Below are 16,536 nucleotides of genomic sequence, written 5' to 3'. Positions count from 1 at the left end.
TGTCAGCCCCAGAAGCATGAAATCCAAGATGAAATAAGTGAGTGGTAAAACTATTAAACCAAGCCCTTGGAGCTTGCTTAAGACCATAGATTGCCTTATGAAGGAGACACACATGATTAGGCCTTGACTGATCTCTATAGCCAGGAGGTTGAGCCATGTAAACCTCCTCTTGCAAAACACCATGTAAAAAGGCATTAGAAACATCTAATTGCCTTAAAGACCATCCAAATTGAACAGCCAAAGCTAAAATAATCCTGACAGTAGTGGGTTTAACAACAGGACTAAACGTTTCTCCATAATCCAATCCATACTGCTGAAGATAACCTTTAGCAACCAACCGAGCCTTCTACCTAGCCAGACTGCCATCACTGTGTCTCTTGATTTTAAACACCCACTTACAGCCTACCAGATTCTTACCAGAAGGCAAAGGAACCAAGGACCAAGTATTTTGTTGCAACAAACTACTGAACTCAGAATCCATAGCTTCAACCCAATGTTTGTGCTTGGAAGCCATAGAAAATGAAGAAGGCTCAATGGTAGTATAATCAGAAACAACAGCAAGAGCCTTGGGCTTAAATATACCATTTTTGGACCTGGTCACCATAGGATGCATATTGACAGTAGGAGAAGCAGGCACAGGAACAGAAGAGGGTTGTAAAGAATGTGAAGAGGAGGAAGAAGAGACAGAATCATAAGCCAGAGAGGGAAGATTAGTGAGAGGAGGACTAGGCATAGGAGGAACAACAGAAATGTGACTATCAGCCATGACAGGACTATCAGATACCACAGATGTAGAAGTAGGTAAGGTAGTGACAGCAAACTCAGCAGGAAAAGAAAGCAAAGAATTGAACCAAACATCAGTAGAGTGAGGAACTGAAGAAGACATAGAAGAGTTTGAAGAGGCTGAGACAGAAGGATAAGAGGGATAAATGGACTCATGAAAAATAGCCTGACTAGAGATATAAATCTTACTAGAAGCAACATCTAAACAAATATAGCCTTTGGACATAGGAGGATAACCTAGGAAAATGCATTGAGTAGACTTAGGATAAAGTTTATGAGAAGGGTAAGACCTAAGCAAAGGATAGCAAGCACAACCAAAGGATTTTAAAGCCTGTAAGGGTGGTTTCTTATGAAAAAGCTTTTCCCATGGGGAAACAAAATTCAAGACTGAAGAAGGAATCCTATTAATCAAGAAAACAGCAGTGCTAAATGCATAAGACCAGAAAGACAAAGGAAGATGAGACTGATAAAGCATAGCAAGACCACTCTCAACTAGATGCCTATGTTTCCTCTCAGCAACACCATTCTGATGAGGTGTATATGGACAGGAAAATTGGTGCTGAATCCCATTAGACAAAACAGAAAGACTTGAATTTATGATTATCATACTCACCACCCCTATCAGACCTCAAAACCTTGATAGTAGTATTAAATTGATTCTCAACAAGGGATTTGAAATGAACAAAAACATTGAACACATCAGATTTATGTTGAAGCAAAAACATCCATGTGAAACGAGTAAAATCATCCACAAAAATGACATAAAACTTGTGTCCAAGTTCAGAAACAATAGGAGCAGGACCCCATACATCAGAATGGATCAATTCTAAAGGAAATGTAGAATCAGATACATGTTTAGGAACAGAAACCTTGTGCATTTTAGCACTTATACAGGCTGGACATTGAGAACAAATGTCATTATTTACAGACACATGGACAGAATGAAAATCAGATAAAGCAGAATGAAGTATTCTGGAGCAAGGATGACCAAGCCTTTTATGCCAAAGCAAAGCTTGATCAGAGACAGCAACAAAACCAGTGGAGCTGAGTGATGAAGGAGAAAGGCTGGACATAGGTGGAATAGGATATACCCCATCTTTACTCAATCCTTGGTAAAGAATTTTCCCCGTAGGTAAATCCTGAATTGAGAACTTGTAGGCATCAAAATAACAAAAGGCATTATTTTGAAGGCACAATTTATGAACAGAAAGTAAGTTTGATGCAAGATGAGGAACACAAAGAATATTATCAAGCTTGAAATCATGAGAGGGAGTAACAAGCTTACCATTGCCAATACTGATGGTAATTCTTGCCCATTGCCCACTGTGATGAATCATTACCAATAGTTGGTCTGCGATGAAGAGAAAGCTGAGTCAAGTCGGGAGTAACATGATCAGATGCCCAGGATCGCAAGCCAATGTGCATTTCGAGGAACATTAGCGGCAGCCATAGAACTTGCAGCCATTGAAGCAAGCTTGGCTGGAGCATGTCTCCCCTGATATGCAAAATTCATTCTATGATAACAATCAAGGGCAGTATGACCATTCTTGCCACAGATTTGACAAGTTGGTCGTTGATTCTGTGATGGTTGAGGACCAGACTTAGGCTGAAACTGTGATGAAGAAGAACTACCAGGAGATCCAAAAAATGAACCTTGACAATTGCCAAAAGATCCATAGACTTGACCACCACCACCAGAGGAAGAATTTCCATGAAATTGAGCATAACCATTACCTCTACCATTACCACGACCTCTGTTACCATTGTTCTTGCCTCTGCCACGATTATTGAAATTATTGGAACCACCATTAAAATGATTCATAGACATGGCTAGAGATATAGATTCCTTGTAAGCAGAACGCTTCTTGATGGATCTTTCTTCAGAATTCAAAAGAGTATTCAACTCTTCAAGACATAGCACATCATTTCTGGTCCTAATTGCAGAACAGAAAGCATCATATTCGGTAGGAAGTGCTTCAAGTGTTAGATGAATCAACTCCTCTTCATCTACACAAACAGCAACAGCACTCAATTTGTCACGAATTTCTTTAATCCTCTGAAAGAAAGTATCAATTGTTTCAGGTCCTTTCTTGATACTCATTAGCTCACCCTCAAGCCAAGAATGTGAGAACGAGAGATAGAGGCAAAACGTTTCTCAAGAATCTTCCATACTCCTCTCCCTGATTTCTGCCCCACTGTTAAAGCAAGAATTGATGGAGAAAGAGTGGAATTTAGAAACGTGAACAATGCTTGTTCACGATTTTTCCAGTGAACATAATCAGGATTTGCTTCAGTGGTATAATTCCCTGAGCTATCCTTTATGAATGGATCAGGAGCTCCATTGGAATCATCAATGAAGTTGATCAAAGAATAGGCCTCCAAGATTACTTCGATCTGGTGCCTCCAAACCAAGTAGTTATTAAAATCCAGCTTTACGGTTACCATACTCGCCATATTAGAGAGAAGCAACAGTGATGGATTGATGCCATGATTAGAACTAGTAGAACTATTAGAAGTTGAAGTAGCAGAGGTTGAACTTGCACTCGCAGAAGACGCCATTAATGGCTCTGATACCATGAGAAACTAAGCTATGCTAGAGAGAAAAAGTCTAGAGTCAATGTATCTGAAAAATATTATTCAATTCACTGATATAAAGTTACAACTAATGAGATATTTATACAAGAGACTTTTCCTAACAAACTCTAACTAATCCCTAACTAACACAGTGGGAAACACTCCTGGAGTAACTGAATCTTTAGCATTCAACTAGTACCAAACACGTGTCATACCAAAACTAACACTCACTAAGCCATAGTCACGTGACTCAATTGCTGCACTTAACTCCTCTGTCCACACTAAGCCTACTGTGGCTTTACACAAAACCCATCTGCAATTCCTTTTCATTTGGTTAGTAAATTGTAACTCATCTGCTTTTTTCCATAAGAAAGTAAAATTTTGATAACATGGAGTAAAAGATAGTTCACCACAGTGCACATTTTGGCATGAATCAAACCATATTGTTGCAGGGCTAGAACTGAGAGTACTAGCATTAGAACTTTTTCCTGAAAGAGTCAAGTTGTTTTATCTGTCATTTATGGAAGGTCCTAGACATAAATCATTATGTTATTATTATAGCATATACAAGAGTTTGGTAATCACATTTATGCTTAATCTTCCGGTACATGGGGGTATATTATCAAATTAGAATTCAAGAAGTTATAGCTTAAGAGGATAAGTACCTCAGTAGATATATGGTAAACCAGTTTGTTGATTTTGGAAGCTAAATCATCACATAATGTCAATATTAGCAACCAATTATTCAATTGTAAGTGTTCAACACAAAACCAGCTGGCTAAATGAAATTATCTAAGCATTCAAGCCTGATATTGGCAGAAATAGAATAAGACCAATGGAACTTTAAAATGAAACAACTGTGTTTGATTGATGAATAATCCATCTCATCCACTCTTCGAATAAAAAATGTTCCAATTGTTAACATGTGACTTTAACATGCATGAGAGAAGAAACAGCAGGATAAGCCATAAGTGGACAACTACTAAACTCAAAGTTCCATGAACTCAAGACAAGAAATGGACCCCCAAAAAAAAAAAAAATCTACTCGCCTGACAATCATCTTTTTTTTTTTTTAAATACCCGGTTCTCTCAGACAATGAGTCTACTCCTAATGTTCCTTGGGATACAATCTGCTAAATATGTTATCCACACAATCTATTCACCTAATTTGGTTACAATTTCATAAAATTAACTGAGAGAAACACTCAAGATTTATAAAATTGCTAAATCTAAGGCATATTGTTGTCTGCTGAAGAAAATAAAAGTCCTATAATGAAACAATTCCATGGGTCAGAGACTTGGAGTAATGTTTATCTTAATGTTGAAACAGAATTAGCTCAAATGGATGGCGAGCAAAAACCTTATAGCACAAGTCATATGCCTCTATTAACTTCATTTTCTATAGCCATATATAGAAATAATATCATACTTTATAGATTGACATCTTATCATACCCTGTAAAGAAGTTGGGTATGTAACAAATGTAAACTCCACTCTCCACACGAAAAGAAATATAAAACAAATAGTTTTATATATATATATATATATATATATAGGTAGAGTTAAATGATAATAGTGATATAAAAAATAAAAAATAAAAATTTTAAAAAGTTAAACCATCATGTAAAAACCTTAGGCATGTACTTGATGCACAGAACATACTTTGTAGCAGTCTACTAGCAGAAATATGAAATTCTACTCATAGCTAATCAACTGATGAGGCACTGCAATTGTATGAAATATGAAATTTTTTGGGGGGAGGGGGGGGGGGGTGTGAGAGTTATGATAGGAATATAATTATCGAAAAATTAGCCAAAAAAGAAAAGAATGATATCAACACAGATGATTAAAGCATTACACAAAGACTGCTTAAAACTTAAAATTTAAACTGCAAATTCAAGCCTCTTTATAGGTATATGGTGGGGAAAATTACAAATCATAAAAGAAAAATCATCAGCCACCACCAGAGAACAAAATCAAAAAAGCTTCACCTACACCAATGAAACACATGCATAAACATTAACACCTAACATTATGAGTTCTCAAAGCATGCTATCTGTTCTTGCAGGCAACCTCCTTAGAAAGTTTTGGACCACTGAAGGAAAGCCAACACGAAATCTTGGATGCCTTAGCACATAAGTCATGGAAAGAATGAGAACGTATCGAAAAGGAGTGACATATGTCACAAAGCAAGCTACCAAGCAGAAACACACAAAGATCATTGTAGCTCTTGGATCTCGCCAACTTAGAAGAGATTGCACCCTCTCCCCTTGAGTTGCCAAGTCACCAAGCACCACTTGCATCCTCCCAGCAATGCCTCTTAATCGATCATATCTCCTTTTCAAAACTTCACCTGTTTTCTTAGATGGTAATGGATCAAATTCTTCATCGAGTTCTTCTTCATTTGTTGTATCAACGTGAGATAGTTTGGCATCCAAGTGAGGAGGATGCCTTGGCCTCTTTATGCAGCGCCAAACCCCAACTAGAAAGAGGACTAAAAATATTGTAGACAATGTCAGTTTTGGGACAAAAACCACAACCAAGAACAGGAAATAAAAGGCCATTGTTGCAGCAGGACTCTTCCAATTGCGTATCTGCTCAAACCATTTGATTAATGCAAAAATACCACTCAAAAGATCTAAGATCCTGTCATAATTTGCTTTTGCTCTCCGTATGCTCCACATATTTGATCCAACATCTAACATGTAATCAACAATTTCTTTCCTTAGAGGTGGCTCAGCACGGCTCAACCTCAACGAGGTTATAAAAGCGGCTTGGTGCCTCAAGCTATCAAGCTGATATACAGATAGAGGATTAAGGTAATGCATCTTGGGAAGTAAAGGTTGAGTATAATTTTGAAGCGTATCAAAAAAAGATGCACAAGAAAATCTCACAGCCAACTGAATTTCTCCCATCTTCTTCACCCCAGAAGATTGCAAGACCACAAGTGGATAAGAGTAAGTGTAAATCCGATTACTTTCAAGAGTGGATAAACGAATTCTTACCTTCCCAATCCTTGGATGAAATGCTTTTCCAGCCATATCCCCTGCCTGTATGTGACCATTATCAAACACCCCAATTGTCAAAACAGTACACAAATCATAAACATCCCATGAAAATTGTTCATTCCACTGTGGAGCCAAACTATCAAGAATAGTCCTTGTCCGCACCCATTTTGACGCATATTTAGCTACACAATAGGCATCAGTACGCTTCTCTTTACCCTTCATCACTGGCAGACCAGTAGCATTCAAAATCCCCAATTCCAATAGCCCAATATTAGGCCTCCACAACAACTGTACCGTAGACCTGAGATCACTACTATAGTTAGTAGCCTCATCAAGAACATGATAACCACCATCCAAAGAAATCCTTGCATTAAGCTTACTTGCAAATGTCACCTCCTTCTGTTCTTTATTTTCCCCTGCAATTTCAGGTCTCTCAAGATTATACCACCTAGCACTTGCAGGTGCATTGTCCACCCTCTTCATCACATTTTGTAAAGGAATCACAACCCTCCCCAAGCACACACTCTCTTCCTTATTCGGATTCAGCTTATCCTCCACACTCAAAACCAAAGGTTCTTCAAATGGTTCTGCTGCTACAAACATCATATCCTCATTCCACATAGGATTCTCATTCTTATTTGGTGAACTCCTACTTCTCAACACCAAATTCCCAATTGTACCCCTTACAAAAATTTCCGGATTCTTCCTATTCTTATCTCTAAATACCAAATCTTGACCTTGAATTACATTAACTCTAAGATACCATAGCCTAGGTGAATGATATATCTTAGACCTCGTATACGCTGTACCTGCAGATTCTGCAGCATCCGAAATCCATGCTTCAGAAAAAGCTTCATCTGCCTGAGTCCCCATCCAGACAGACAACATCAACTCTCCTGCTCCAAGCTTCACACCATTCTTATCCTCCAACCTATACCACTGTGGCGCCAATGGACTATCTGGCTGAACACGCATAGGAACATCACCAATATTGAACTTGACTTTACCAATCATTTCATCACTCACTTCATTAAGCTTATCTCTGACAACAGTCTCCAAAGTAGTTGTCTGAATCCGCTCTTTTTTGAAAGCAAAGACCTGGTTCCATTCTGGGCTTGACTTCTTCTCAAAGATCTTTGTGGTGCCCTTACAGTTTCCTAGTATAATTTCCACGTAAGGATCACAGGTATCAGGTCCATCAGGCCCTACCAAATCCTTTGCTTTCAAAATCTTTACGAACATGAACTGCATTTGCTCAACGAGGTCGTGGGGTCTCAATGGACCAGTCGTGTTTTTGGAGCCACTGATGTTTGGTTTGGTCTGTTTGAGAGAGAAATCTTCTTTTGGCTTCGCCATTGATCAAACTGTAAAACACAATAGGCAAAACATTTTCAGAAACCAAAGTATAATCTGAATTGTAATTAAGAAATAAAATTAATAACTAGACCGTTTGTAAATCAATATTGGAGAATATTATAGAAACTGTGAAGTGTGAACTATATATATTATTAGTCAAAAACCATGATCTGACTGTATCTATAATAATTTAATTGTATTCTAAGAAAAAAGAGAATCCCATTTTAAAAAACAAAACCATATTCAGATTATATGTCTAGAAAAACATAAGGAAACAAGTTTCATGGATTAAAAAATACATATATACACATGCACAAACTAGTTACAAAAGCATTTCTAGCGTGGATCCATTCATAATAGTCATCAACCTATCACAACCATTCTCATTTCTCTATACTATTATAAACAAAATATATTGCAATATTTTTATTAAAAAAAAACGTTGGAAACATCAACGAGTTAAGAAAAAAAATCATGTTAGACGTTATGAAAAAGAGAAAAGAAATGCAAACTAGCTTACAGTTTCAATGGGGTCCAAGGAGAAAAATAGCAGAGACAGTTCTTTTGTGAGAGAGAGAGAAAGAGAGAAACAGTAGGGTTTAAGGGGTGTGAAGATTTTTGTGATGAGGGTGGTGGGTTCAAAATGGAAAGAGAATGGGCAAGGAAGGAAATGTTTGCAAATTGGAATTAATGAGAGAAAATTCTGAGAGAGATATGATTAGAAGGAGGGAAATCTGGGGCACTCAATTTTTATTGGTCCACCTGGTATGATTCAAATATGGAAATAGTTGGGTTGTAATTTATTGCATGAAAGCCATAATCCATTGGTTTTCCCAAAAAAAAAAAATTCCAAGGATTTATATGTACTTCCAAATATTTTCAAAAAGAAGAAGAAATAACTACGGAGTGATATACTTTTAATGATTTTTGGTTAAAAATTAACAGTTAACAATAAATAGATATAATGATTCATATTTATGTGTTAATGATTTTGATTTTGCTAAGTGATTCAAATTCTTTCTGTTGAGGCCAACTTTATTATCAATTTATCATATTCCCATTAATAAGTATATAAGAATACTAAAACTCTTTTTCTAATATCCTTCATCTTATATTAGCACTGATTATCGAGAACAAAATATGAACATTAGCACTGAAAGAAAAGAACAACTAGACTTTAGCAAATTTTCTTTTTTAATCTTATTGCTTGATGATGAATTGATTTTTTTTTTTTTGTGAGAAGATGATGGTGAATTGAGTTGGCAAGTCTCTTCACCCAAAAAAAAGAGTTGGCAAGTCTCTTGAATCATAATCAACATTCGCCTTATTAAAAAAATGAGGTCACAAGTTCAACTTCCGCCTTAAAAAAGTGAGGGGAATTGGAGGTAACTAGAGAATTGTGCAGTTAAATGATTAAATTTACCATATTCTAATAGTTTAAACTTTTGAGACTATCAGTGATTAAACTTTTAGGACATTTGAAAATTTAACATGATATTAGAGCATGAAATCCTGAGTTTTATCCTTGCCTCCTCCACTCTATCTCTCATTTAAAATATCATGTGTTGAATCTCATCTATTAAAAAGGTAGTTTCAGCCCACACTTGAGAAAGAGTATTAGAATTGTGTGGCTAAATGATTAAGTTTATCATATCCCAAAAGTTTAGTTTAAGCTTTTGGAATAATTGGTAATTTAATAGTAACCACATAAGACTACCTACCATTCATTTCTCCTAATTGCTTGTAGTATCACACCAAGACACCGGTTAGCTTTTTATAAAGGCAGAATTCTAATCCAAATCCCTTTTTCAAACAAGTTAAGCTAACTGAAATCCATATCAACATTAATTTAATTACATAACATGTATTAATTCTTAGCCTTTTTTTTTCTTATATATCTATACTAAATCTTATATACCAAATCCCTTGTACATATATTTGAAAGTCATGCTCAAATGAGTACAATATATTATGTTTCTCAATTAAGTTTATACATTTGGTTGCATTACTCAATAACTCACAAACACTATTGCCTTTTCCAAAGAAAATTTAATTTAATGTAGTTTTGTGTTTAAATTTAATTAAGGAACTTAATGTGTTGCACATCACCTAAGTTTTACCTGATAACATATATCAACAAGTCTATTATGACCCTAACTTCAGAAAATGATATTGTGTATTAATATATGTAACTTCCTTCTCATGGCATTAACCCCTAGGTGAGACAGGTTTACATATACACGTACACGAGTATTGATTTTCACACTTGGTTCTCTTACACTCTTTATTGTACATCATCTATTTTGCAATTTAAATGTAGACATCAAACATGACATTAAGGACGTTATGCTATGAAGTGTGAATGTATCTTCATGAGTATGAGAGTACAATTATTGATAGCCATGAGGGTGGTGTCAATTCGGGTTAGCGTGTCGTGTTCGTGTTGTGACGAAGTAGCTAGGGGTATTCAATTAAATGACTCAACTCAAACTCAATTAATTTAATAATTATGTCATGACCCTTCAATCCTAACACGACCTGTAATGAAATAGATTGACACGACACGACCCACTTAACATGATTAATACATAGGTTGTGTTGGGTTGACACGAATGTGATACTACCCATTTCAAGCCACCTAATATATAAATAGGTTGGTTTGACGCAATTCAATCAATTTAACCTACTTAAAAAAAGCACTTGATGAATATTGTTATAAATTTAATAAACATCAAATTTAATACAAACTCATAACATCAAAATACCTATCTAAGCATACAATTTGAAAGTTAATAATAACATCAAATACTTAAAACACATAATCCAGAAGTTCAAAATAACACCGAATTACTTAATAAATATTAAGTCTATAATGTAATACAATTCATCTAGAAATAAGTGTTTTACATCCCAAAAAAAGTGCATACATTTCAACCAAAATCAAAATAACATAGTTTAACAAAAATATAACTTCTCCAAAACTCACCAAATGTTGAGTAGTAATATTGAAAGAGTTAGAGCAACCAATAGTCTGATCATGATTATGAGTATCATCCACAAATTCTTTAGGGTTTGTAAAGTTTTAACTTATAATTATATCATTTATAAGTTTTTATAATTGCTCACATTTAACACATTTAAAATAGAATGAATATTTCGTTATGTGAATCAAACAAGTTGTATTAAATATGTTATTTTGGATTCATATAAATAAATTAACGTGTTAAATGTGTCAATTGCAAATTAACTGGTTTATGACATGCTTTTTATCAGGTTTTTTTTTGGTTGATATGTTTATGACCCGAACTCTTTAAGACTCGATTCTAATTTGTAAAAATTCGAGTCTTATTCACGGATTGTATCAAACATTGACCCCTAGCTTTTAGATTTTATTTTTTTTAACCAAAAAAAAACATAAGTAAGGACTTTCTGTAACCCGCGGGTGGGTCGCAACCTCAACTCTCAACAGACAAGAAGATAATGTGAGATAACCCACATTTGTTTTCCAATTCCCCAACCCCTTTCTACTCTCCTCTCAAACTCCAAAACCTCTCTACTTCACTTCTCATTCTCACAAACAAAAACCCAAAACAAAATGGCTTCAATCTCATCCTTACTCTCTCCTCCCAATAATCTCCTTTACAACCCCACAAAACCCCTTATATCACTCGCACCAAAACTCCATTTCCAAACCCCCAAAAAAACCCATTTCCAAAACCTTCCCAGCTTCACTTTCTCACCTCTCATTCTCTCCCCCAAGCGCTCCCAAGTCCTCTTTGCCGTGGCTGAGGAGACCCAAGTTGATGTGTCCTCAGAGGCTGCAAGGAAGCTCTACATTGGCAACATTCCTAGGACTGTGGATAATGCTGAGCTCACCCGGATTGTCGAAGAGCATGGTGCTGTGGAGAAGGCTGAGGTACTAGTTTTTGGGTTATTGTGGTGTTTTGGTTTATTGGGTCACTGAGAATTTTACTCTTTAGAGGCTTTTTGGGATAGGTCCATATATCCTCAGATAGGTAAAGACATCTCCTTTGGTTGAATTCTTTTAGGGAAAAATATTGGTTCATAAACTTTAGCCTATGATTGATTTTAGTCCCTTAAATTTAAAATGAGCGATTTTAGTTCCTGAAGTTATGAGTGATGAATTTTAATCCGTAACAACTTTGTGATTGCCTTTTGTCCCTAACAACTTAAAGTGATTGTTTTTAGTCCCAAACAAACTTGAAGTAATCGTTTTTTTTTGTTCCTACTGTGTTCAACAGAGTGATAATATGTCAATTTATAGCTTCACCGTGTCATCTAAAACCTAAAAGCAATACCTTTAACTTCATGGACTACCACCGCGCACCCTTGGCATGATAGTCACTCTACAAGTACAAAATTTTTGTGGGTGGAGGGGGGAAGGGTCAGGATTCAAGTCTTCGAGGGGGAGCTTTACTTATACACATAAATTAGGTTAGAGTAGAATTTCTATCTTGTATAAAAAAACTTCATGGACTAAAAATGCTCATAAGCTAAAGTATAGGGACTAACAGTTTGTGATTTCGTGTTGTGTGTTTATGTTCTTTTGGTGTTTTGGTTTATTGGGTTACTGAGAGTTTAATTTTTAGAGCTTAGAGCTCATTATATAATTTCAGAAAGATAAAGACATGTCCTTTGGTTGAGTTCTTTTATATGGAATGCTGAGGTACTTTTCTCTGGATTCTCTCTTATTCACGTTGTGTATGCATGTTCTTGTGCTGTTTTGGTTCAATAGTTATTGAAAACTTTACTTTTTAGAGCTTAAAGGTCATTAGGAATTTAGGATAGCAATCTATCCTCATTTTGAAATATAAATACATGTTATTTGGTAGAAATCTTTTATATCTATGAATATGTTTGTACTTTTTTGGATAAATTTTAATCTTAGGGAAAAGTGTTGGTTCATAAACTTTAGCCTATGATTGATTTTATTCCTTGAAATTTAAAATGAACGATTTTAGTTTTTGAAGTTATAAGTGATGAGTTTTAATCCATTACAACTTTGTGATTGCTTTTTGTCCCTAACTCCTTAAAGTGATTGTTTTTAGTCCCAAATAAACTTAAAATAATCGTTTGTTGTTTATAATGTGTCTAACAGAGTGATGATATGTCAATTTATAGCTTCACCATGTCATCAAAAAACTAAAAGCAATTACCTTTAACTTCATGGACTAAAACTGCTCACTATTGGCATGATGGTCATTCCATAAGTACAAAGTTCTTGTGGGGTGGGAGGGGGGCAAGGACTGGAGTTCAAGACTCCAGGCTTCACTTACATATAAACATAGATTAGGTTAGAGCAGAATTTCTATCTTGTATAAAAATAAAAATAAAAACTACATGGACTAAAATTGCTCATAAGGTAAAGTATAGGACCCAACAGTTTGTGATTTCGCGCTGTGTGTTTATGTTCTTTTGGTGTTTTGGTTTATTGGGTTATTGAGAGTTTAATTTTTAGAGCTTAGAGCTCATTATATATTTTGAGAAAGATAAAGACATGTTCTTTGGTTGAATTCTTTTATATGGAATGCTGAGGTACTTTTCTCTGGATTCTCTCTTATTCACGTTGTGTATGCATGTTCTTGTGCTGTTTTGGTTCAATAGTTACTGAAAACTTTACTTTTTAGAGCTTAAAGGTCATTAGGAATTTAGGATAGCAATCTGTCCTCATTTTGAAAGATAAATACATGTTATTTGGTAGAAATGTTTTATATCTATGAATATGTATGTACTTTTTTGGATAAATTTTGATCTTAAATTGTTGCATTGGCCTAATTGTAGATTTGGGGTATTCAATAAGGAACACAATTGGAACTAGTACTTATTTTATTAATTTTTTAATTGACTTTGTCATGGTTATGGTTTGTGTCTTTTACTTATAAGAAATTTTTGGAGCATGAGTAAGATTGTGTGAATGACCTATAGCTCAATAGCAATTCCTCCTTCTATAATAAGGGGATGGAAGGTGAAGTTGTGGGTTCAAGACTCAATGGGTGTATGTATAACTTACCAATAATAAAAAATGATTTTTAACCTATTTTTTGAAGTTACATGAAATGATATAATCTTGAGTTTTTATCAAATGATATTCTTTTTACATTCTAACATGGTAATTGATTGATAATCCTTTGGATAATGTTATGTGTGAAAATGAATCTATAATAGAAAGAGAATACACGAATTCATCATAACACAAAAGATTCAAGGTGTAAACATTATAAGATCCATACGATTGCATACATGAAATTTGAAGATAAGATCACCAATATTGAATGGAATAATATTAAATTTTGGGGATCAGGCTATCAACCTTAATGGTTACTAATGCACACTCATTAAACCTTTTCCTTGAAATTCTGCTGAAATACATGAGTGATGTATGATAAATTGATAATTACTCTGCAAGGAGCTGATGATTTGCGATTTGAGGGGTTTTTGGTTCACTATATAGGTTACTCTTGCAATTTGAGATGATTTTCTTTCCATTTTTTTGTTTTGTTTATAGGTGATGTATGATAAGTTCTCTGGAAGAAGCCGCCGATTTGCATTTGCTATAATGAAGACAGTTGAGGATGCAAATGCAGTAGTAGAGAAACTGAATGGAACTGTATGTTGAGATAATCTATCATGAAGTATAAAATCACACTATGTTCATTGCTTGTATTGATAATTTTATAGTGAAAGGCTAATGAGTCTCATGTGCTGTTAATGACAGGAAATTGGAGGACGTGAGATCAAAGTAAACATAACAGAAAAGCCTTTGTCAACGGTAGAATCTTCACTTTTGCAAGTAGAGGAATCTCAATTTGTTGATAGCCCCCACAAAGTTTATGTAGGAAATCTTGCAAAGACAGTAACCACAGAAATTCTTGAAAAATATTTTTCTGAAAAGGGAAAGGTTCTTAGTGCAAAGGTTTCTCGGGTTCCAGGGACCTCAAAATCCAGTGGGTTCGGGTTTGTTACATTTTCTTCAGATGAAGATGTAGAAACTGCAATCGCATCTTTTAACAACACTGTAAGTTGTTCACTGATCCTGTTTTGTTTAAACTTTAAATGGAAGCTTGGTGTATCTGAATACACACATATGCACTTGCAGTGCTATGTGCCTATGTGGATGATCACACGTATATACATCAATGAACATTGTTATTCTTGCTTTTGATTGTTGTCAGACCGGTTTTCCTGCAGTTATGGATGGCTATAGGTTTTTTATGTTTCCTTTTCCTCCAGTAAAGCCTTTAATGTCTTCAAATATAAGCTGACATTATTATGGCCATTATTTTATCAATTGTATTGAACCTAACTTTCTTGCTCAGTGTTTGTGTGATTCACAGATATTTATGATTAAAAATATTTTTCTTAAAGAAAATTTTCTTATTGTCATTATGCCCCTTGCTCATCTTTGATTATTGTTTTTATCATTGACATAGATGGATATGGAACGCAGCTTAAAGGATGTAATTGACTGCCATAGTTTATGTTGCACTCTCTGTTTGTGCTACATTTTACGCATTAAATTTTAATATCCTGATTGTATCTTTCTTGGTGCCGCTTTCCCATCTACTATGTTGTTTTCTTTCCTTATCACATAAACGGGGATGGGCCACATACTGCCCTGTTTCTCTTGTAGATAGTTATTCATTTATTGATAATAATTGGAACCTCGTTGAGAACTTGGTTTTCTTTTTATCTATTTTAGCTGTTGTTTGGACATTTCATTATCCTAATACATAATTTTCATTGCAGTTGTTAGAAGGGCAACGAATTCGTGTAAATAAGGCGTAAAGTAGGTGGCAGCAACATGGGATTTTGGAGCATGTTCAACTTTGTATCCATTGTACTAAAAATTAGGGCAGTTTTTATTTATTTATTTTATATGAAATACTTTTTAATGAATTAGTACTGGGTCACTTACATAGTTCTGATCCTTTTTTTGATAAGCTTATGCAATTTGTTCTACAAAAGCTTCATGGTGCATCTACTAGTATTCGTATATAGTACGAGTATTATATGTCAAGCATGGCAAATTGGTGCCTCTAATTATGATTGTTTCTTCAATCTGGTGATAAATGAGCTCAATCAAGTCTAACTCTGTTCAAGCATTGCTTGTAGCCTCGTGTCTCTTAACTCTCCCTTAATAGGAATACATATTCTATGGTTTGTCCCCCATTATTTACGCATGGATACTACTAGATTTTGAATTTCTTCACGGTGATACTTTTTCATCACTGCATTTACAAATGATACATCATAACTCTTTGTTATAAGCTAAATCAGGTTCTTTGGCTCTTATATCTTCTTTCTAGTATTTAATGACTCAACAATCTTTTAAATTTTGTGTGTTTAGTGTAAGTTGAACTCGACATGTGTCTAGTGTGATATATATTGTTTAGAGTTGATCCCAAGCCTGGAAAATGGAAAAGATTTGTGTAAAATTAGTCACTTTATTATGAGTAGATTTATTATTTATACACAACTTGTTGAGTGTAAGTTGAGAGGATTCAAGTTCGACCCTCAAATCTAACTCCACAAAAGAGAGCGGAATATTGTTACACCCATATGACAATTGACCAACAATTCACAAACTTAAAACTACTACGTCGATAGGAAGTGCTGGCTCTACCACTAGGCAAGTTAGGCAATTTTTAAGGCCCAAAAATTTGGACCAATAGGGATATCTCTTTATCTCTAAAGAAAGAAGATATTGATTTGGTACCATGGTTTTGAGTGCCTTGCACGAAAGAATCATACTTATTAAAGTCAATCCATGTTGAAAATCTTAGGACCTGTTGGC

At 35.0% G+C, this 16,536-nt stretch overlaps 2 protein-coding genes across 2 annotated transcripts; one reads left to right on the top strand and one right to left on the bottom strand.

Moving 5' to 3' along the window:
* Positions 1-5,399: 5,399 nt before the first annotated feature.
* LOC142614468 (FT-interacting protein 3-like) lies at positions 5,400-7,721 on the bottom strand. The gene has a single exon (XM_075786987.1). It carries the CDS (start codon positions 7,719-7,721, stop codon positions 5,400-5,402), a length of 2,322 nt encoding a protein of 773 aa, XP_075643102.1.
* Positions 7,722-11,165: 3,444 nt separating this feature from the next.
* On the top strand, positions 11,166-15,706 carry LOC142618005 (small ribosomal subunit protein cS22). Its single transcript, XM_075790985.1, has 4 exons — positions 11,166-11,637; positions 14,248-14,349; positions 14,458-14,757; positions 15,489-15,706. The coding sequence occupies exons 1-4, from the start codon at positions 11,317-11,319 to the stop codon at positions 15,525-15,527; spliced, it is 762 nt and encodes a 253-aa protein (XP_075647100.1). The 5' UTR covers positions 11,166-11,316; the 3' UTR covers positions 15,528-15,706.
* The last annotated feature ends 830 nt before the right edge of the window (positions 15,707-16,536 follow it).

Source organism: Castanea sativa, chromosome 11 (genome assembly GCF_040712315.1).
Source record: "Castanea sativa cultivar Marrone di Chiusa Pesio chromosome 11, ASM4071231v1".
NCBI classification, from domain to species: Eukaryota; Viridiplantae; Streptophyta; class Magnoliopsida; order Fagales; family Fagaceae; genus Castanea; species Castanea sativa.
The sequence above is the reverse complement of the archived record's forward strand: the minus strand, read 5'-3'. Positions and strand labels throughout refer to the sequence as shown.

Bases quoted from the DNA above. Each gene is read 5' to 3' on its own strand.
- LOC142614468 (XM_075786987.1), bottom strand. From the start codon at position 7,721: ATGGCGAAGCCAAAAGAAGATTTCTCTCTCAAACAGACCAAACCAAAC.
- LOC142618005 (XM_075790985.1), top strand. From the start codon at position 11,317: ATGGCTTCAATCTCATCCTTACTCTCTCCTCCCAATAATCTCCTTTAC. The intron at 11,638-14,247 runs GTACTAGTTTTT...TTTTGTTTATAG, and splicing joins GTGCTGTGGAGAAGGCTGAG to GTGATGTATGATAAGTTCTC. The intron at 14,350-14,457 runs GTATGTTGAGAT...TGTTAATGACAG, and splicing joins TAGAGAAACTGAATGGAACT to GAAATTGGAGGACGTGAGAT.